The following is a 21,533-nucleotide window of genomic DNA, read 5'->3' on the forward strand; positions in this document are numbered from 1 at the left end:
CTAAATTAGTCTAAAGTTTCGAAATGAACTATAAAAGTTAATGGATCAAAAATATATTTAATCGTAGAAAATTAAGTATATCTAATTCAATTCTAATAGGATGTTAATAATATTTAATTTGTTTTAATAAAATGTCACAACAAATCATACTTTTATCATTGTATATTTAATAGATCATATTTAATATATTATAATTAAAGTGTATTATCCTTAAATGATAGGATGTAATTATGTCCTGAATTATAGGATCTATAGTTTTACATTTGAATAATAGAAATTCGATTAAATTTTTATTTTAAATGCTGTTATTATATTTTCTAAATTATTTTTCAATATTATATATATATGTGATATACCTATTAATACAATTATTGTATTATAACACTCATCCGAAAATGGAGAAATTCAGAAGGAGGAGACAAGTATAAACCTATATAATGACTGAATATTATATATGTTGGTAGATTAAGATTAAGATTTTGTAACAAATGGATGAATTGGATGTTCATCAACAATCTCAATTTTTATCAATGGTAGTCTCAAGAAAGAATGATCATGTTCTTGGTAGTAGCATATTAAGAGTAATACATGCATACATACATAAATATCATAAACAAAACACTATAAAATAGGTAAAACTCATATTTTTGTGAATTGTTTACACATATTTATGAGTTCTCGGAATAATTTTTGTCAGTATTTTATCATGGTGAATTGTTTATTCTAAGACACTTGAGTGTTGATGAGGTTTGACTGAGTATAACATACTTTTGAATTTTAATTTACGATTATTTTAGTTTTCTATGAAACATACCATTACCGCCACCTTCTCTTGATTGGACTAAAAATTTACTGTGACAGACAGATTTATCAACAAAATCTAACGGTTGGTACTGTAATAATAAAATAGTAACATAAATAATTAGTTAATAATAAAATAATCCACGAGAAGAAATTACGTTGATAATTTTAGTGAAAGCGAAATTTACGGCAGATCCTTTATTCACCGACATAAAAGAAAATAATTTACGTTGAATCTTATAGTATAAATAATATAAACTATACAATTATATTAAAATAATTGATTCTAGAAAAAGGTGATGGTGAGTGCCACCATACTCGAATATAATTAACAAAACGGTGTACAATTATAATTTGAACTCGTATAGGTTAAAAAAACAATGAGATTGTGCGACACAGACCCACCAATAGTACTGTGACACAAGGTGGGTTCCTTCTATTAATTTTCTTATCTATACAATGCTATCATTATTTTGACCGAAGAACAACAGTAGTGAGTAGAGGGGTTCACGAGTTGGTCCTTAGGAAAAAACCAAAGAAACTCGGGAAACTCGCGAACATGTTGTAAAATATTCCTATCCCACCACGGGAATTATGCACCCATGTTCCTTAATTTATAGATCAATGGGGTAAACACTGTTATTTAATCACAACACAACACACTGAACTCAACAAAGCATTCAGCTTAGTCTAGTTTTGGTTTGTTTGTAGAATGGGAAAACACTGTGAGGAAGAAGAGTGTGTTGGTTTCAGCTACGATGTGTTCATCAGTTTTAGACGTGAAGATACTGGGAACAGTTTCATAGGGCATCTCCGAAAAGAGTTGGGTAGGAAGGGAATAAACAGTTTCGTTGATGAGAGCGATGTGAGTACAGGGGAAGGTCCTTCACATGCTCTGTGTGAGGAGGCCATCGAAGAATCTAGGGTTTTCATCGTTGTGTTTTCTGAGAACTATGCGTCTTCCACATGGTGTCTTGACGAACTTGTTAGAATCATGGAACGCATCGACAACATGAACACGAAGCAACTTTTTTTCCCAGTGTTCTACCATGTAAATCCCTCGGATATACGGCACGGCAAAAATAGCTTCCGAGAACACATGAAGACACATGAAGATAAGTTTGGAAAAGAGTCGCAGAGAATCAAGGCTTGGAGTTCTGCTTTGTCTAAAGCAGTTAACTATTCGGGGAAGCATATTACTACTACCGGGTATGTACTACAACAATTCCATTCGATCTTATTTCTATTTCATCCTAAATTTCGGAAAAGAAAAAAAAAATCTACTTTGATTTTTTACGCTTTTTTTATTTTGAGATACTTTTGACCATAAATTTGTAAAATAGGATCATTTGAAAATTTAATTGTAAAATTGGATTAAGTCGTTATTACGAAAGATGACATTAAATACTAAGTCGTCCTCCATCCAATCAGTTTCTTTTATTTTTTTTAAAAAACAAAGTTGTAATCTTATATAATGTCTTATTTTTTAATTTTTTTGTTAACCTTGCAAATTTTTATTTGTATTTCAAATTTCTCACTTTTCAATTTCTTTAACCTTGGAGTTTTAATTTTTTTTTACAAAATTTTGTTAATAGTAGATTAATGTTTATTTTTATTTTTATTCCAATTTATTTTTACCACTTGTTTCAATAAAAAAAACCTAAAAATGAATAGTCATCTATGACGACTTCATTGTTCATATAAATAAAAATCGAATTTTTATATGATGATTTTGTTTTTTGAAAAAAAAAAAGAAGAAATGGTTAATGTTGTCCTCCACTTGATCTGTTTTGCAAAAAAAAGATTAGAATGACATTTTTTACAAATTCGACTTAAAATCTACCACAAATACAAAAAAGGCCGATTCTGTAATATATAATGTTTCTATTTTAACGCTAGGAAATTTTGTGTATTCATAACGTGTAATCGTTATTGTTTTGTGCTATTTGTTATCTGCCTATTATCTACTACAATAAATACAATGCTTATTATTTAACAAAAGAAATCCTGATATCAAGCAAATAATTAATGCATTTTTGCTCCTATTAGGTACGAAAACAAATTTATTGAAAAAATTGTGAAGAAGGTTCGTAAAAGTATAGCTCCTAAACCTTTATCTACCGGTGAAAATCTTGTTGGACTTGAGCCCCACATAGAAGAGGTTATGTCACTTTTGGACATGAAGCCTAAGGATAAAACTGTAAGAATGTTGGGCATATATGGATTTGGTGGGATTGGAAAAACGGAACTTGCCAAAGCTTTGTATGACAACATTGTTCAACACTTTGATGCTGCAAGTTTTCTTGGCGGTGTCGGAGAAAAATCAAACACAATCAATGGCATGGAAGATCTACAGAAGACACTTTTATCTGAGATGTTAGAGGAGTTGGAAACTAAGTTGGGAAGCACCGAGAAAGGAATATACGAAATAAAACGAAAGCTTCACCAAAAGAAAGTTCTTTTAGTTCTTGACGACGTTGATGATAAAGAGGAGTTAGAAAAGCTGGCAGGAGGGTGTGATTGGTTTGGTCCTGGAAGTAGGATCATTATAACGACAAGGGAAAAAGATGTGCTAATTGCTCACCATGTTGGAAATATTTATGAAATGAAAGAACTTGATGAACAACATTCTTTAGAGCTCTTTTGTTGGAATGCATTCGGACAAGGTTGTCCTAAACCAGGTTTTCAAGATGTGTCCGTGCGTGCTGTGCATTACGCCAAAGGTCTTCCACTGGCTTTAAAAGTGATAGGCTCTGACTTAGCTACTCTTCATGAAGAAAGTTTAGAAGCTTGGGAAGATGCATTGGAAGAATATGAGAACACTCCTCCAAAGAAAGATATTCAAGATGTGCTCAAAATAAGCTACGATAGATTGGATAATGATGCCAAACAAGTTTTCTTGGACATAGCTTGTTTCTTTAAAGGGGAGAGAGTAGAATACGTGAACAAGATACTTGACGAATTTGGTTCAGCATCCAAAATAAAACTACTTGCTAATAAATCTCTCGTAGCTGTCGATAAGGGTTGCCTGAAGATGCATGATCTAATACAGGAAATGGGTAGAGAGATTGTCAGGAATGAAGCACCAAATAATCCTGGTGAACGTAGCAGAGTATGGGATTATGAAGATGTTCTTGAAATACTAAACGAAGATTATGTAATCATCTACTCTTTTACTCTATTTCTTTTCAATTTAAACATTATAGTTTTTATATTAATTAGAATATATGAAGTTGATGTTGCTTCTTTGTACTTGTGATAAAGGGAAGTGACAAGATTCAAGGGATTGTGCTTGATCCCCCTCAGGAAGAAAAGGTAAATTGGAGTGGTACCGAGTTTGAGAAGATGAAATGGCTCAGAATTCTCATCGTTCGAAACACATCCTTTTCATCTGAACTTCAACATTTACCAAATCATCTAAGACTGCTTCACTGGGAGAACTATCCTTCAAAGTCTTTCCCACCAAAATTTCATCCAAAGAAAATCGTTGTCTTCAATTTGCCTAGAAGTCGTCTAACATTCCAAGAACCATTCAAGGTACAATTCTACATCATATTTTTCCCATTTCTTACGTTTCACTTTTTCATTGAACAAAATCTTCCATATTTACTCACATTAATAAGTTACTAACTCAACGTGCTGCAAATGATATTTTTATTGACCTTTTCTATTTGGCAGAAATTTCCGTGCTTGACTAATATGGACTTTTCATATAACCAACGTCTCATTGAAATACCTGATGTGTCCGAACTTGAGAATCTAAGAGAACTGAGACTTGATCATTGTAGAAACCTAATTGCGGTCCATGAATCTGTTGGATTTCTGAAAAGGCTTGCTCATTTAAGTGTTTATGCATGCACAGAACTTCAAAATTTCGTGTCTAAAATGTTTCTACCATCTTTAAAAGTGTTTGACATTAATTTATGTGAAAGCCTTGGTTACTTCCCAGAGATAATGCAAGAAATGACTAAGCCATTGAAGATTTCTATGATAAATACGGGCATTCAAGTGCTTCCAGAATCCATCGGTAAACTTATTGGGCTTGTTTCCATAGACATATCGAATAACAGGAAACTTAAATACCTACCAACCAGCTTATTCATGTTGCCAAATGTTGATTCCTTCAAAATCGAATCATGTTCCAAACTCGGAGAATCCTTCAGAAGTTTGGTGCAACACCCTTCAGAAGCCAATGTTCGTCCAAAATTACGATCACTGAATTTCGAAAATGGAAACTTGTCTGATGAAGATCTTCTTGCAATTCTTTGCTACTTTCCAAAATTAGAAGAATTGATTGTTGCAGAGAACAATTTTGTATTCATCCCTTCATGCATCAAGGAATGTGGTGACTTGACTAGTCTCGATTTGCATGGATGTAAAAAGCTTAAAAAAATTCCTGAACTCACCGGCTTGAGAATTCTTGATGTTCATCATTGTTTCTACCTTGAAGAAATTTCAGAGTTGCCGTCTACCGTTCAGAAAGTAGATGCAAGATTTTGTTTTAAGTTAACAAGAGAGACATCAGATATGCTATGGTGTCAGGTATCATGACTTATATTATGTTAAATCTTGTACATTTTATTTTAGGAAAATAATATTTACACATTTTCTAAAATAATATTTGTGGTCACTTTTAAAACATTATTATTTTTTCATACCTTTTTCTTTAGTTTTAAAATATGTGATTTTAGATATTTTACGTACTAATATTTTTAATTTTAAACCTTTTAAAAGAGATCTATTTGTCTACATTTTTATAAGTAAAATGCAACTTATACATTGTAAAATACAACTTGCATTTTTATAATTGTAAGATTTTGTTTAGAATGGTTTAAAATTACAAATATTATTAAATACGAACTTTATATATACTTAGATATTAATTACCCTTGTCCTCTCTTACAACTTCCAACGTCTTTGTATTTAGAATAGCTTGTATTTAAACTATTTGCAGTGATAGTTGTATATAAAATGCATATAGAAGTGAGAATTGAAACTGTTCAATAATATGACAGGTGAAGAAAAGGGCTGGTGGAATAGAAATGGTGATGCCATTTATAACTGAGATTCCAGAATGGTTTAACTTTGTTGGGGTCGAAAGGATTCCTCATTTCTGGGTTCGTGGCAAGTTTCCGAACATTGTTCTAGCCATGATCTTCCACTTCGAAAATGAGAGTGATAGGGAAAAGTTGGTTCGCCATCGCCTTGTTGATCTGCGTATACTAATCAACGGTCGATATGCTCCTGGGAAAGGGTACCGCAGCTATGAAATTGAAGCAGAACACATCTTAATCTGTGATCTAGGAGTTTTTCTGAGTGAGAAGGAGTGGTTAGGGCTTGATGTTGAGAATGAGTGGAATCTTGTGCAGGTTGAGTACGAAGCCAGTTCGTCCTTGATGATAAGTGGTTGGGGAGCGTTTGTGTATGAAGAAAAAGAAGGAAGCAACATGGAAGATATCCTCTTCACTTGTCCCAATCCCATGTATTCAGACAAGATAGCAGCGGCAACAATTCCTGAGAAAGATCCTATGGAGAAGTATAAAAAGAGGATACGAGAGCTACGTCTGGACCAGTTATTTAAGAAGACGTTGACGGAATGGCAGGAGAACAGAGAAAGAGGAGGGGACAGGAGCCATGATGATTGCATGCGTAGGGCATTGGGACAAATAAAGAAGATATCAGAGGATGCTGAGGATGCGTTGAATTCAAAAGGGTCAGCTTTAGAAGATCCAAACTCCTACCTTAGGTGGCTTCTAGATACGTCAGAAAATGATGATGGAGAGCCTAAGGAGATTATCAAAGGTGAATTGGCGTTGATAGTACAAAAGAATTCACCGACAGGGAAGAAGAAGGATAATGTAGGACATGCTTCTTGCTCAAGGCATCAGTGTAGAATGGAGGAGGAAGAAGGGTACGATCCTGTGGTGGAAGCCCCAAGTATGCCTTTTTATACTCGCGTAATGAGAAAACGAAGAGGAAATGATTCAGTAGAGGAAGATCTGCCGGAGGACATAGTGGTGGAATTATTCTTAGAAGGAATGAGGGATGGACTTGTTGAGGCACAGAATAAATTTCCATGTCTAGATATTGCTGAAACCAGTAACGCTGTGATGGAGAAGGGTTGTAATGTAAGATGGCCACCTGAAGTAGAAGCGCAAATGTCGGTTCAAAGTAGGATATACACCATTGGAATTTACTCTGGACTCTCAGAAGCAATGCAGAGGTTTCCTGATTTGGACATGTGGGCAACGATAAATACTGTGGCTAAAAGGAAAGGGATGGAAGGAATTTTTGTATCAGCCTCTCAAGCAAACCTAGGGTTTCCACATTTGGATTGGAGTACAGTGACATTTTCTCCTTCTCAGGACCCTCTGATGCAAACATTCATGAGGATGAAGCAACAAAGTAATTTTGAAGCCGAGGTGATGAGTAAACTCTTGTGGAAGTTGAAGGAGGAACACCAAGCTCTGCGCAACAAACTTGCAGAACTTGATGATGGAAATGAAAATGGTGGTGGGAAAATTGGATATGATGAGTTTGTTGAGAAGAGAGAAGACAACCTTGATGGTGTGGCAAAGTATAAGGAGGTTAGTGTTGTTTTGAGAGGAAGAGGTGAAGAAATAGAGAGGTTGTACGAAGATGGTGTTGAAGGGTTGAAGAGATCAGAGGAGTTTGAAGATTTGATGGGTGCAATATACTTGAATGGACTGAGGGCAGGACTTCTAGAAGCACATGCTCTGTTACTTAATCTACTTGCTAGACACAGAAACTGAGCAACGTCTCACTGCAGAGGCTGCTGATAATAAAAACATTCGCTACAATATTTATTTAAGAGCATATGTAACATGATGTCGTTTCTTTGGATTGTACTCTTTGTGCGTGAACTTTCTTCTTTTTTTTTTTTTTTTTTTTAAATGTTCTTTCTTTGCTAATGATGTGTGATCACCAATTAAATGTTTAAAAGGTGGGTTTTTTTACGGAGTCAATTACATTCCAAAATTACGGGCCTCGTTCTAAAAAATCTACGAAGAGGGCTAAGTCCTTACTAGACAGACATGACTTTGTTTTAAACAAGTCGTCATCTGGATGGACAACTTCTGTCCTTTAGAGCTCAAGTCGTGCAACAATAAAAATGTTGAAATCGTAAGGTTCAAGGCGATATAAACTTAATTAATTAGGCTTAATCAAAGTCATACAAGAAATATACAACTTACAAAAAAATATGGTATAGAAGTATGGTATAGAAGTGTAAGGCCCATTAAAATATGTTTTCTCTTTTCTGTCCTAATGTTTAAGGACTGACCTTAATCTATTGGGCCTAAGGGCTGACCCATAGGGTGCAAAGGCCCTAAAGCTGTTAGGGTTCCCTTTCAGCCTCACATTCCAAGCTGAACCTAAACACTGCCACCCTTTTCATTTCAGAGCTCTGCTAGGGTTAGTCGTCAACCCCTCCAAGTGAACTCCAACTGGACCTCCACTTCACTTAAGTATGTTCTAACCTGTACTTTAGTTCCTTACTCGTGGTTCCAACTAGAGTCAGTCGAGGGAGCTCGTTTTTAATCTAGTTCCATTGTTTCCAGCTCACTAATCCACTCTCGGAGCTGTTACGTTCGCTGTTGGTACCCAAGGATCCAGTTGCTAGCTTGTTTTCCAGGTAAGGGAAGCTAGAACCCTCCTGTTTGTTTGGTACGAGTCTGTTATTCTATGTTGTTTATGATTGTTTGAGTTTGTCTGTTGTTATGAATGTTTGCTATGGTGGGATTGTTGTTCGGAGTATGTTTTCGAGTCTGCTGCAGGTGAAAACAGTGGCGAGCACTAATAAACTTGCCCAAGCGAGCTGGCCTCGCCTAGGCGAGATTAACAGAGGCTCGCCTAAGCCTTTTCCACGAATGGTCGCCCAGGCGACCCGCTATCTTTTTGAGCGAGCGAACGTCTCGCTTAGGCGAGGAGGGTCTCGCCTGAGCGAGAACGCGTGCAAGGCCACTACACTGGAAGTCGAGCTCTCGCCTAGGCGAGGGAAGCTCGCCTGAGCGAGGATCCTTCTCGCCTGGGCGAGACCCTACTGCCTGAGCAAGAAGCTAGGCGAGAGGGTGGCTGGCCTTGGAGTTTTTCTTGATCTCAAATGTTGATAATGTGCTTGTATGGGTGTTACCTTTAAGTTTATGAACTGAATGACCTTTATGAATGAGATGGTGTATGAGTTGTGATTGTGAGTTTTAAAATGATGTGAGCATGATAATTGTATGAGATGATATATGAGATTGAAATGATGAGTTTGGTATGAGTTCGACATGAGACATGAAAGAGTTGGTATCAATGTGGCATGGTAATGTTATGAGACAGAGTTCCATATTCCGAGTTCAAGAATAATGAGTTGGTATGGCTTGGTTGGGAATACGAAAGAGGTGAATTATGAGCAACTGTATATGATGTATATGTTTATATCCGTGTGTATGCATGCTGAATCTGTTTGATTGATTAAGAAAGTTTGGTCCGTGTCAGTGCGTAATTCCTTGGGATCTCTAGGTGAGATTCTTAGGGTCGTGCTTCAGTGGTCGAGACGTAATTCCATGGCCCCTATTAGTGGGTGTCCATGGTGGTGCCCCATCTGTATAACTAGGTAAGGATTCAAGATAAGGTTGCATCCTGACACTTTAAGGAATCAGTTAGTCTCACCTAGAGCGGACTGACTCCTGTGGTGAGAGTAGCAGGAGGCCTGAAATTCATTAAGGGCTAACCTTGTGGTGATGGAAAATTGATCCATCGTAACATTTGTAATACATAGCTCGGGGGTGAGTAGCTAGGGGGTGAGCAGAGGTATCCACCACAAGTGCAAGCATTCGTTGAATCCGACCAGGTTATACGTATCTGGATGAGTCGAGTCGTAGTGTATTGATTGAAAAGTCATAACATGCTTGGTTGTTGTATGGATATTGGACAGTGAAAGTATATTTGACTGTATAATGAAAATGTTGTTGGCTCTAGCTTACCCTGTTTGTTGTATGATTGTCTTGTATGTGGCTCTTCTTTCTTGCGATGATCATCAATTTAATTGATGGCAAGTTTCTTCATGGGTTTTGTTTAGGGCTACGGCCCATGTATTGCTCTATGTCTTACTATTCTACTCTCATTTTGTTAGACTTTTATCTGGTTTTTGTTGGTATCGTGGTGTGCCCAGTTTGTAGGGGTTGTGTTAAGGACCCTAGGACTACTCTACATTATTATTTTGTGTGACGTGTCTTTTAATTTCGCTTAATAATTAAATGGAACGTTACACGAAGTCATTGAGGTTAAGACGACTTCTTCAAAATTCAGAAATTAACGCACTTAGGTGACGACTTTAATGTAATTGTTGTTGAAGTGAAATCGTGTTTTCTAACGACGATTTAAGTTTGGTGATTTCTGAATTAAACTCATGCTCACCTATGACACAAAACACCACAAGTACTGAGCTCCAAAGTAACATGTTTCGGTACATCCAATAAGTTTCACATCGCTTAGGAGTCAAAGTCAAGTGCAGTTAAATACTCCTCCTCAATCCACTTTTCGAGACACTTTTAAGACAAAACCGTGACAGAAATGCACAACAAATATGGGAACAAAATGCAACTAAAAACAAACATCACTAAACATCACCCTAAGAGTTACACAAATAAGAGACTTATGAAAATCCTTTACCAATCGAAAGTTATGATTGAGAGATGCGAAGAGCAAAATTCACTACAAAAATAGACTTAGAGAAACCCTTTACTCTTATGAATACAAAAATTATAATTGGTCTTTAACATTAGCTACTTAAGTTTTGGCTACCATAATCAATTAGTTTCTAAATTAGTCTCTAATTAATTAGTGGTTACCAAAATCAATTATAAATTTTTCTTTATAATAGTGACTATTTAGTATCTGATAATTTTTAACTTTTTAAATTGGTATCTAAATTGGTCACTATAATGACTAACTATTTTGAATTTTTGAAATAGATTTCTAATTTAGGATTTTTTTTGTAGTGATTGTTTTCTGTGATTAAGAGATAAAGATATGAAGATGTTAGGTTTGGCTTGCACCAGAGAGGGAAAGTGAATAAATGAAAAATAGAAAAGGGAGAAAATAGAAAAATGAGGTGGAACGTGAAAATTTATTGCGGTTCATTAAATATTTATTAAATAACCATTAAGACTTATCAAAGGGTTTGGTAAACCTCCTATACGTGTTTATCTTATCAGGGGTTAATGTAACCTCTATTAATAAACCTTTTTCAAAATTAAGTTTTATTGTAGTAATTATTGGGTGTCAAAACCCAATTGTTGTGTTGCATATTTTTTTTTTAAGGGAATAAAGACACCACGAGAACAAAGAAACTAAGAGTCTTGATATATTGTAATAAAAAAATTAAATTAAAAATTTTTATTTAAAATAAATAAATACAACTTCAAACCTATTATTATTTTAAAAAGAAACATATAATTAAGAAGATTTAAATATTAACTTATATAAACTTTTATTATATTAATGACAATAATTAAATATATAAAATTTAAATATATTATATTGGTCTTTTCAAAATAAAATTTTAACATCTGTCACTACTTTGTAGTGCTAATTTATATGTTATGAATATTTGTGTTTTCATGACAACAAATATAAAATCTAAATAATTTTTAATCTAAATGTCTAGATTTAAAAAGAATAAATTTGGTCAATCGCAATTTTCTTCTTTCACTTCTATATAAATCTTTTTGCACTCACAAACAAATATTTTCGCATTCATTTCTTTCATTTACACGCGTATTCTTTACTCATAATCTTTTCATTTATTCACACTCATTTTTTTCACCGACACATCATTTTCTTCTTTTATACATATATCCACTCTTCTTCTCATCTCCTTCGTTCACAAATTTGTCATTATTTTCTCATTCATATCCATCTCCAACCATATTGTATCTCTTTCATCCATTATAATTTTTTTTCTTCTATTTATTTCTTAATTACTCTCATGCATCGGTCAAATTGTGACACCGAGAAAAATAAATATTAAGAAATATATTTAATTCAGCATTAGTTTAACTTATCTAAATATGGTTTTTTTTTCAAACTAGTTTCAAAAAATGTTTCATCCCTCGATTAAACTATATATATCTTTGTATTAAAATATTATCTTTAGTAAAAGACACATAAATATTATATTATAATTAACTGATGATGTTATATTATAATACATTTAAATACTTTTTAACATATAAAAATAGAGAAAATTATATCATTATTTTAAAATGGTACAGCGACCATACCCATACATAATTAACAATACAGTGTACAATTACAATAGGAATTAGGTAAAAAAAAAAATGAGATTGCCGACATACGCAGATTATTGCGCCCCAGCCTAAAGAATATACTAAATTTAAGCTTAAGAAAAGGATTATATAAATATGAAAGAACGTGTGGGGACCCCGCATGCAATTAAGGTGACGGGAATAGTGCAGAAATGAATGCACCATAGCATAGAATTAATTTAACTCCAGATGTGCGCTGCACAGAGACCCAAATTGAATCACAAATGGGGTACTAATGATGCAGAAGGTCCCAGGTAAAAGATAAGGTCTCACATTAACATATTCCTTCTATTAATTTTCTTATTTATATATATATATAATGGTATGATTATCTTGACCTAGAACAGTAGTGAGTGAGTAGGGGTTCACGAGTTGGTCCTTGGGAAAAAACAAAAACTAGGGAAACTCGACAAACATGTTCTAAAATATTCTATCCCTCCGCGTGAATTACGTACCCATGCTTCTTAACTTAACCTATCCATCACTGGGGTAAGACACTGTATATTTAATCACAACAACACACTGATTGAGCATCCTTAGTCTAGTATGGGGTGTGTCGGTTTCAGGTACGATGTGTTCATTAGTTTCAGAGGCGCAGATACCAGAAGCAATTTTGTAGGGCATCTCCGAAAAGAGTTGGGTAGGAAGGGAATTAAGAGTTTCAATGATGACAGGGATATGGCGATAGGGGAAAGTCTTTCACCTGCTCTGAAAAAGGCCATTGAAGAATCTAGGGTTTTCATTGTTGTGTTTTCTGAGAACTATGCATCTTCCACATGGTGTCTGGATGAACTTGTTAGGATCATGGAACTGAAGGAGAAGAAGCAGAAGCAAGTTGTTTTGCCAGTGTTCTACCATGTAGATCCATCAGATATAGTGCAAGAGAGAAATAGCTTCGGAAAACACATGACGAAACACGAAAATAGGTTTGGAAAAGAGGAAATGAAGGCTTGGAGGTCTGCTTTGTCTCAAGTACTTAATTTGCCATCGAAGCATATCACCACCGGGTATGTACAACAACAATTCCTTCAATTTGAATTTTTTGTTGTGTTTTTTGTGTTGTTCGTATTTTGATGATATATTAATTTTGACATTTTAAAATATATTAAAAGAATATTTAAAATATTAATTTAGTATATTTTTAATATTCAGTGGACGACAGTAAAAAAAAATTAATAAAAAATCTAGACTCTGATCCATTTCATCCATGTAATTACGATAATAAATACAAATTAAATTAATATTAAAAGTAGATTTCATTAAGACAATGCTAAATTAAAAAAGACACTACATTTCTTTGATTAATTAATGGTGAATAACCGAGGATTTAGTCCACCATAGTACTTAGAGTCAACTTTCAAACAGCAACGCTAATCAATTAGGGTCCACACTTTTAGAACTGTAGCATGTGCCCCACAAATCCGACTTTATTGACTAAGTAGTGTTGACTTTTACTCCGTATCAAACACTGTTTCCATGTGAAGACACTACAAAACTTTTAGTAACTAATTCATCTAAGAAAGTAAAAAGTAAAGCATCTTTATATCTTCTATCTCTCTGAATTTTTATTTCTAAAATTTTGTTTATTAGATTCAAGTCATTCGTATTAAATTTTCTAACCAATTATCCCTTTAATTCTTATATTTAAGCTTTATTAATAATGTCATCCACATATAAGAATAAGATATATAATTTACTTTTTTTTAAAATAAAAAATTACAATCGGTAAGGAAACTTTGAAAGAAAATAATATTTTTCCTCCCTTATTTTTTATTCTCATGCACCATATAATAAAGAAAAAAAAGGTAAGTTTAGGGTGTTTTAATAAAAAATATTACACTCAAGTCCCGGTTATCTAGGAATTATTGAAAAAATATTGCACCTAAGTTCAACTTATGTTGAAATTTACTTCTCAAAACACAACAATGACTTGGGTTACCTTATGGGATGATAATATTGTTTTTATCGTTTTATATATTAAATGGTTAACTGTGAATTCAAATTTTAGATGATTTCGGTGTTTGAATGGATTTTTAGTCATGAAATTATAATTCCGAACATTATACAAAAAATAATTCAAAAGAAAATACATTTTAAATTATATTTAGGTATTTCTCTTTATAAATTATCGATTGTTTTTTTCAACAAAATTTCTCTATTTTTCATTAGTAAATTTCGTGTATTCATAACGTGTAATGATTTTTTTTTTTTGTGCTAGTGATTATTAATATCTATATGCTTATATTATCTAGTACAATAATCACAATGCCTGTTACTTAGTACAATAATAAAAATGAAATCCTGATATCAAACAAATAATTAATACATTCTACTCCTATAGGTGTGAAAACAGTTTTATTGAAGAAATTGTTGGGGAGGTCTATAAGAATATAGCTCCTAAACCTTTATATACCGGTCAGAACCCTGTCGGACTTGAGCCCCACATCGAAGAGGTTATGTCACTTTTGGACATGAATCCTGATGACAACACTGTAAGAATGTTGGGCATATATGGACTCGGTGGAATTGGAAAGACGGAACTTGCCAAAGCTTTGTATGACAACATTGTACAACACTTTGATGCTGCAAGTTTTCTTGCCGGTGTCAGAGAAAAATCAAACACAATCAATGGCATGGAAGATCTACAGAAGACACTTTTATCTGAGATGTTAGAGGAGTCAGAAACTAAGTTGGGAAGTAGCAGTAAAGGAATATATCAAATAAAACAAAAGCTTCGCCGAAAGAAAGTTCTTTTGGTTCTTGACGACGTTGATGATAAAAAGGAGTTAGAAAAGCTGGCAGGAGGGTGTGATTGGTTTGGTCCTGGTAGTAGGATCGTTATAACGACAAGGGAAAAGGATGTGCTAATTGCTCACCATGTTGAAAATATTTATGAAATGAAAGAACTCGATGAACAACATTCTTTGAAGCTCTTTTGTTGGAATGCATTCGGACAAGGATATCCTAAACCAGGTTTTCAAGATGTGTCTGTGAGAGCTGTAGATTACGCCAAAGGTCTTCCACTGGCTTTAAAAGTGATCGGCTCTGATTTAGCTACTCTTTATGGAGCAAGTTTAGAAGCTTGGGAAGATGCATTGGAAGAATATGAGAAGACTCCTCCAAATAAAAAGATTCAAGATGTGCTTAAAATAAGCTACGATAGATTGGATAACGATGCCAAACAAGTTTTCTTGGACATAGCTTGCTTCTTTAAAGGGGAGAGAGTGGAATACGTGAACAAGATACTTGAGGAATTTCGTTCAGCTCACAAAATGAAAGAGCTTGTTAATAAATCTCTCATAACTATCGAGAATGGATGCCTGAAGATGCATGATCTAATACAAGATATGGGTAGAGAGATTGTTAGGCAGGAAGCACCAAATAATCCTGGTGAACGTAGCAGAATATGGGATTATGAAGATGTTCTTGAAATACTGAACGAAGATTATGTAATCATCTACTCTTTTACTCTATTTCTTTTCAATTTATACATTATAGTTTTTATGTTAATGAGAATATATGGAGTTGATGTTGCTTCTTGTACTTGTGTTAAAGGGAAGTGAAAAGATTCAAGGGATTATGCTTGATCCCCCTCAGGAAGAAAAGGTAAATTGGAGTGGTACTGAGTTTGAGAAGATGAAATGGCTCAGAATTCTCATCGTTCGAAACACATCCTTTTCATCTGAACTTCAACATTTACCGAATCATTTGAAACTGCTTGACTGGGAGAACTATCCTTCAAAGTCTTTCCCACCAAAATTTCATCCAAAGAAAATCGTTGTTTTCAATTTGCCTAGAAGTTGTCTAACATTCCAAGACCCATTCAAGGTACAGTCTACATCATATTTTCTTATTTTTTACTTTCAATTTTTACTCTACGTGCAGCAAATGATCACTTTTATTGACTTTTTCTTTTTGGCAGAAATTTCCATGCTTGACCAATATGGACTTTTCGTATAACCAATGTATCACTGAAATACCTGATGTGTCCGAACTTCAGAATCTAAGAGAAATGAGACTTGATCATTGTAGAAACCTAATTGCAGTCCATGAATCTGTTGGAGTTCTGAAAAGGCTTGCGCACTTAAATCTTTCAGAATGCAGAAAACTTCAAAATTTTATGTCCAGAATGTTTCTACCATCTCTAGAGATCTTTAACCTTAACTTTTGTGAAAGCCTTGGTCACTTTCCAGAGATAATGAAAGAAATGACTAAGCCATTGAAGATTTATATGACAAATACGGGTATTCAAGAGCTTCCAGAATCCGTTAGTAAACTTACCGGGCTTGTTTCCTTAGACATATCGAATAACAGGGAACTTAAATATCTACCAAGCAGCTTATTCATGTTGCCAAATGTTGATTCATTCATAATCAAAGCATGTTCCAAACTTGGAGAATCCTTCAGAAGTTTGGTGCAACACCCATCAAAAGCTAATGTTCATCCAAAATTACGAATACTGAATCTGGAAAATGGTAACTTGTCTGATGAAGATCTTCTAGCAATTCTTTGCCATTTTCGAAAATTAGAAGAATTGATTGTTTCAGAGAACAATTTTGTATGTATCCCTTCATGCATCAAGGAATGTGGTGACTTGACAAGTCTCGATTTGAATGGATGTAAAAAGCTTAAGAAAATTCCTGAACTCACTGGCTTGAGAATTCTAGATGTTCATGATTGTATATACCTTGAAGAAATTTCAGAGTTGCCGTCTACTGTTCAGAAAGTAGACGCAAGATTTTGTTTCAACTTAACAAGAGAAACATCAGACATGCTATGGTCTCAGGTATCATGACTTTACTGCTTAAGTTACATATTTTACCTTTATTTAGGGAAAATAATATTTACTCATTTTCTAAAATAAATATTTGTGGCCAGTTTTAAAATATTATTATTTTTTCATATTTTTTTATACTTTGGTTTTAAATTACCTAATATTAGATTTTGCTTAGAATAATTTGTATTTAAACTATTTTTAGTGTTATAAAATGCATATAGAATTGAGAATTGAAACTGTTACAATAATATTATAGGTGAAGAAAGCTGAAGGAGGAATAGAAATGGTGATGCCGTTTATAAGTGAGATTCCAGAATGGTTTAACTATGTGGGAGTGGAAAGGATTCCTCGTTTCTGGGTTCGAGGCAAGTTCCCTAACATTGTGGTAGCCATGATCTTCCACTTCAAAAACGAGAGAGAAAGGTACATATTTGGTGGGCGTGGGCTTGTTGATCTGCGTTTACTGATCAACGGTCGATATGCTCCTCGAAAAGGGTACCAGAACTTTCAGATTGAGGAGGAACACATCTTGGTGTGTGACGTAGGAGCTTTGTGCAGTGAGAAGGAGTGGGTTGGCGATGCGGTGATGGAGCATGAGTGGAATCTGGTGCAGGTTGCGTATGATGCGACTTCGTCGTTGATGATAAGTGGTTGGGGAGCGTTTGTGTATGAAGAAAAAGAAGGAAGAAGCATGGAAGATATCCTATTCGCTTGTCCCAATAACCTGATTGTGAACGGAGATTCAACCTGTGTGGTTAAGGGAAGTGTGGAGGAGGACGAAAACTACGTTCCTGTTCCGGAAGGAGTAGCGTGGGAGTTGTTGTTTGAAGGAATAAAGGATGGAATTGTTGAGGCATGGAAGATGTTTCCTTCTCTGGATATTGCTGAAGTCTTTGGCGCTGTGATGAAGAAGAATGGTAGGATTGAATGGACAGCTGAAGGAATGGAGGGAATACCCTCAGCTGAAAATAGGACTTATTTTACTGGACTTTACGGTGCACTCTTGGAAGCAAATCGGAGATTTCCTGATTTGGACGTGGGGGCAACACTGAGTACTGTAGCAAATAGGAAAGGGATTAAAGGAGATTTTAAAACACCCTTACAAGAAAAAATGAGGATTCCTCATTTGGATTGGACTACAGTGACACTTCCTCCCTCTCACGACCCTCTCATGCAAATATACATGATGATGATGAAGCAGCAGAGTTCTTCGGAATCCGAGCTCAAAACTAAAACCCTGTGGAAGTTGAAGGAGAGCCACCAAGTTCTGCGCAACGGACTTGCACTACGTGAAAATGCTGCTCAGAACGCACCCAGCTGTTCCAAAAATCGATATGATGAACTGATTCAGAAATTCCACATCCAATATGATGCGTTTGTTGGGAAGAGGGTAGACAGGGTTTATGGTGTGGCAAAGTACGAGAAGGATAGTGTTGTTTTGAAAGAAAGAGTGAGAGAAATAGAGAGGGTATTCAATGGTGTGGTTGAGAGGCTCCAGAATTCAGAGGAGTTTGAAGATGTAATGACTGCAATGTTCTTGAATGGACTCAGGGATGGAGTCCTTGAAGCACGGGCCATCTTACTTGCTCTCTGCACCCACACACAAGCTCATGAACGTGTCACTGATGAGGCTACTAATAATCAAAACATTTCCTAGAACATTTGTTTTATAGCAGGTGTAGAATGATGTCTGTTAAATTGTATTCTGTGTGTGTAAACTATTTTTCGGACATGTTATTTGTTTCTGTTAAAGTGATGTTCTTGATCTGCGGATTTCAAGAGAAGGCAGGAAGGTGGATAATGATACATCTCTTTGGGTATATATATGAAGTTTTTGTGTTGCATTTTGTTTTATGCAGTAGTATGTATGATTTATGCAAGGACTTCAGCTTTGCAGAATTAGTTTCACCTGGTTGCGTTCAAATACATAGTTTGCTTAAATAATCATCTTTTAATTGTTTAGTGGTATAAGGTTAGTACTTTTCCTATTGTGTATTCTTTCCTTAAATAATCATCTTTTAACTGTTTAGTGGTATGGGGTACTAGTGACCAATTGGAGAATGGAAAAATATATCTATTTTTGTTAATCATGTAGTATTAGTATATAATTTGCTGAAGTAGAAAGAATTAATACCTAATTTGGTTCTTTAATTTTATTTAATTTTTGTAAAAACAATTAATTTTTCATTTGTTTAATTTAGTGTGCTGTATCTCTACAGTGTCACGTGTCATGTTATTATCACTTGACGGTGTTTGTTTCCAATTTTGTCCTCTTATTTATAATTTTGATCCAATTTGATTCCTCTCAAATTTGATACTAAATTAGTAATTAAAACTAATTAAAACTTATATATACATGTTAAATTTTTTAAAAAAAATTATATATCAAATCACTCCATCTAAATATTCAAATTATTTTATTTTTACATTCTTACATAAAATTAATTCCTATTTAAACATAATATTTTAAAAATATTAAAAAATGTAAAGATAAGGTGACATTTGTCACATTAAAAATATTTGTCACATTGAACATCTAAAAATTACAAGTGTCACTCTATATTTACATTTTTAATATTTACAATATATTATAAGTTTATAGGGATTTTTTTATGTAAAAATGTAAAAAAAATAATTTGAATACTTAGGTGGAATAATTTGATATATAAATGTTTAAAATATATTTTAACATGTTTATATAAGTTGTAATTAAGTTTAATTACTAATTTGGTTTCAAAGTAGAGATGGACCAAATTGTTTCATTTAAAAAAAAAATAGAGGAGCAAATTGTATCAAAATTATAAATAAGGGGATTAAATTGAAAACAAACAGACAATAACATGATACGACACAATGTTAACAGGTCAGGTGCGATATCTTATTATCCATAACCCGCAAAAAAATAAAAATAAAATAAAATTTATATTTAATTTAATTTTTATTTTATTTCATATATTTTTGTAATTTTATTTAAATTTTATTTTAAAAAATTACAATTTTATTTTTTCAATATTTGTGGTTATATACGAAAACCCTTGGATATTCTTTTAATGAATACCCAACAGGTAAACGGACGGGTAACGGGTAGATTTTTTTGTTGTAGGTTGAGTTGCGAGTAAGAAATATCCATAGTCAATCCGACCCATTGTCATTCCTACAAGTCAACATTGTGCCAAGTGACAGTTTCAATGTGACTGTTAAGTCAGTATCATTGTCGGTGTAAAAGTCAACTTGGTTTGAACATATGCTTTTCTTATTGTTATAGTTGAGTAAATTGATTTAATGTATTTTATAAAGCATTTTAAATAGAACCACTTTGTTTACATTTGGTAAGATATTTTTTAATAGAATTTAGTTTATTTTAACTTTACTCAAATGAAAATTATATTTTACCGCCTTATTTTTTAAATTAGAAAATCATAATATGTTTAAATACACTAGTGGATCTTCAACTAATATGTTTGGGTATCAAAATTTGAGTTGAATTACTTTTTTTGTCAATTTTCTGTCTAAAAGTGTCAAAAGTTGGTCTTTTAGTTTTTTTTCTTTTTAATTTCAAATTTGTCCTGATTTTGTAAAAATCAATGCAATTTAGTCATTCTTATTAAATTTTTCGAAGCAGAACAAGAATTTTTCATTAAAATTGACACTAAGATTATGTCAATTACACTAACAAGTAAACCATCTTTATTCACAACTTCAATTTTGATGAAAAAAACTTGACCCGATTCATGAAATTTAACAAAAAATGACCAAATTGCATTATTCTTTTAAAAAATCGAGACTAAAAAAATGAAGGATCAACTTAATAGTTTTAAATGAAAATAAAGACCAAAAGAATAATCCCAAAAATTTTATATAAACTAGTAAAAAATTATATTTACTTTTGTTGTGATAATAAAATTATTATTATTATTATTACAATTATAAAATTAAATATAAATAATTTTTATAATTTTACTATATTTAATTTTCATTTATAATAATCAAGTTTAAAAAAATCGACAAATTAGAAAAATATTAAATTAAACAAATAGATAATATTAATAAAATAATTATTTTAATTTAAAAAAGTATTTAAAAGATAAAATAAAAAAATAAATGCTGATAAAAGAAAGAAGACTTTTCCTCTGTACATAGATATAGATGTACATAGATATAGATGTATAAAAAAAATTTAAATAACAACTATATATAAAATATATTAAAAATTTTAAATTTAAAAAAAATATTTAAAATTGTATATTAAATTATATAAGTATAAAACAAATTGGGGACCATGCCCTTTTGTCACTACAAAAGTCCTCCAATGTTTAAACAGTATTTATGTTTATTGATAAATGATATTTGTTCTAAATTACAATGAAAATATTTTCTTAATAAATATTAGTTAAAACTTTTAATTTATATAAAAAAAACTAGATTGTAAAAAATTTTAATGAAATTAAAATATAAACTTAAAATAGGGTTAAACTTGGTTAAAAAATTAGGGTTAGAGTTAGTATAAAATTAGAAAGGAAATTCTTCATTATTTTAAAACCAATTCTAATCTTATATTTTATATGCAGAAAAACGTGAATTGAGTAATGAAGAAAGTAGTAGCAAAAGTATGTTGTTTG

At 33.1% G+C, this 21,533-nt stretch overlaps 2 protein-coding genes across 2 annotated transcripts; both read left to right on the forward strand.

Moving 5' to 3' along the window:
* The first annotated feature begins 1,271 nt into the window (after positions 1-1,271).
* LOC114193909 (TMV resistance protein N-like) lies at positions 1,272-7,778 on the forward strand. The gene is made up of 5 exons (XM_028083896.1): positions 1,272-2,010; positions 2,851-3,958; positions 4,066-4,338; positions 4,480-5,343; positions 5,817-7,778. Exons 1-5 carry the CDS (start codon positions 1,514-1,516, stop codon positions 7,572-7,574), a joined length of 4,500 nt encoding a protein of 1,499 aa, XP_027939697.1. The 5' UTR covers positions 1,272-1,513; the 3' UTR covers positions 7,575-7,778.
* A 4,717-nt stretch (positions 7,779-12,495) lies between these two features.
* LOC114193910 (TMV resistance protein N-like) lies at positions 12,496-18,766 on the forward strand. Its single transcript, XM_028083897.1, has 5 exons — positions 12,496-13,144; positions 14,479-15,586; positions 15,693-15,965; positions 16,060-16,923; positions 17,171-18,766. Exons 1-5 carry the CDS (start codon positions 12,684-12,686, stop codon positions 18,569-18,571), a joined length of 4,107 nt encoding a protein of 1,368 aa, XP_027939698.1. The 5' UTR covers positions 12,496-12,683; the 3' UTR covers positions 18,572-18,766.
* Positions 18,767-21,533: the final 2,767 nt, after the last annotated feature.

This window comes from Vigna unguiculata, chromosome 8 (genome assembly GCF_004118075.2).
Source record: "Vigna unguiculata cultivar IT97K-499-35 chromosome 8, ASM411807v1, whole genome shotgun sequence".
In the NCBI taxonomy this organism is placed as follows: domain Eukaryota; kingdom Viridiplantae; phylum Streptophyta; class Magnoliopsida; order Fabales; family Fabaceae; genus Vigna; species Vigna unguiculata.

Excerpts from the sequence above, each read along its gene's own strand:
- LOC114193910 (XM_028083897.1), top strand. The coding sequence starts at position 12,684 with ATGGGGTGTGTCGGTTTCAGGTACGATGTGTTCATTAGTTTCAGAGGC. Across the intron at positions 13,145-14,478 it reads TCGAAGCATATCACCACCGG|GTGTGAAAACAGTTTTATTG; the intron begins GTATGTACAACA and ends CTACTCCTATAG. Across the intron at positions 16,924-17,170 it reads CAGACATGCTATGGTCTCAG|GTGAAGAAAGCTGAAGGAGG; the intron begins GTATCATGACTT and ends ATAATATTATAG.
- LOC114193909 (XM_028083896.1), top strand. The coding sequence starts at position 1,514 with ATGGGAAAACACTGTGAGGAAGAAGAGTGTGTTGGTTTCAGCTACGAT. Across the intron at positions 3,959-4,065 it reads AAATACTAAACGAAGATTAT|GGAAGTGACAAGATTCAAGG; the intron begins GTAATCATCTAC and ends CTTGTGATAAAG. Across the intron at positions 5,344-5,816 it reads CAGATATGCTATGGTGTCAG|GTGAAGAAAAGGGCTGGTGG; the intron begins GTATCATGACTT and ends ATAATATGACAG.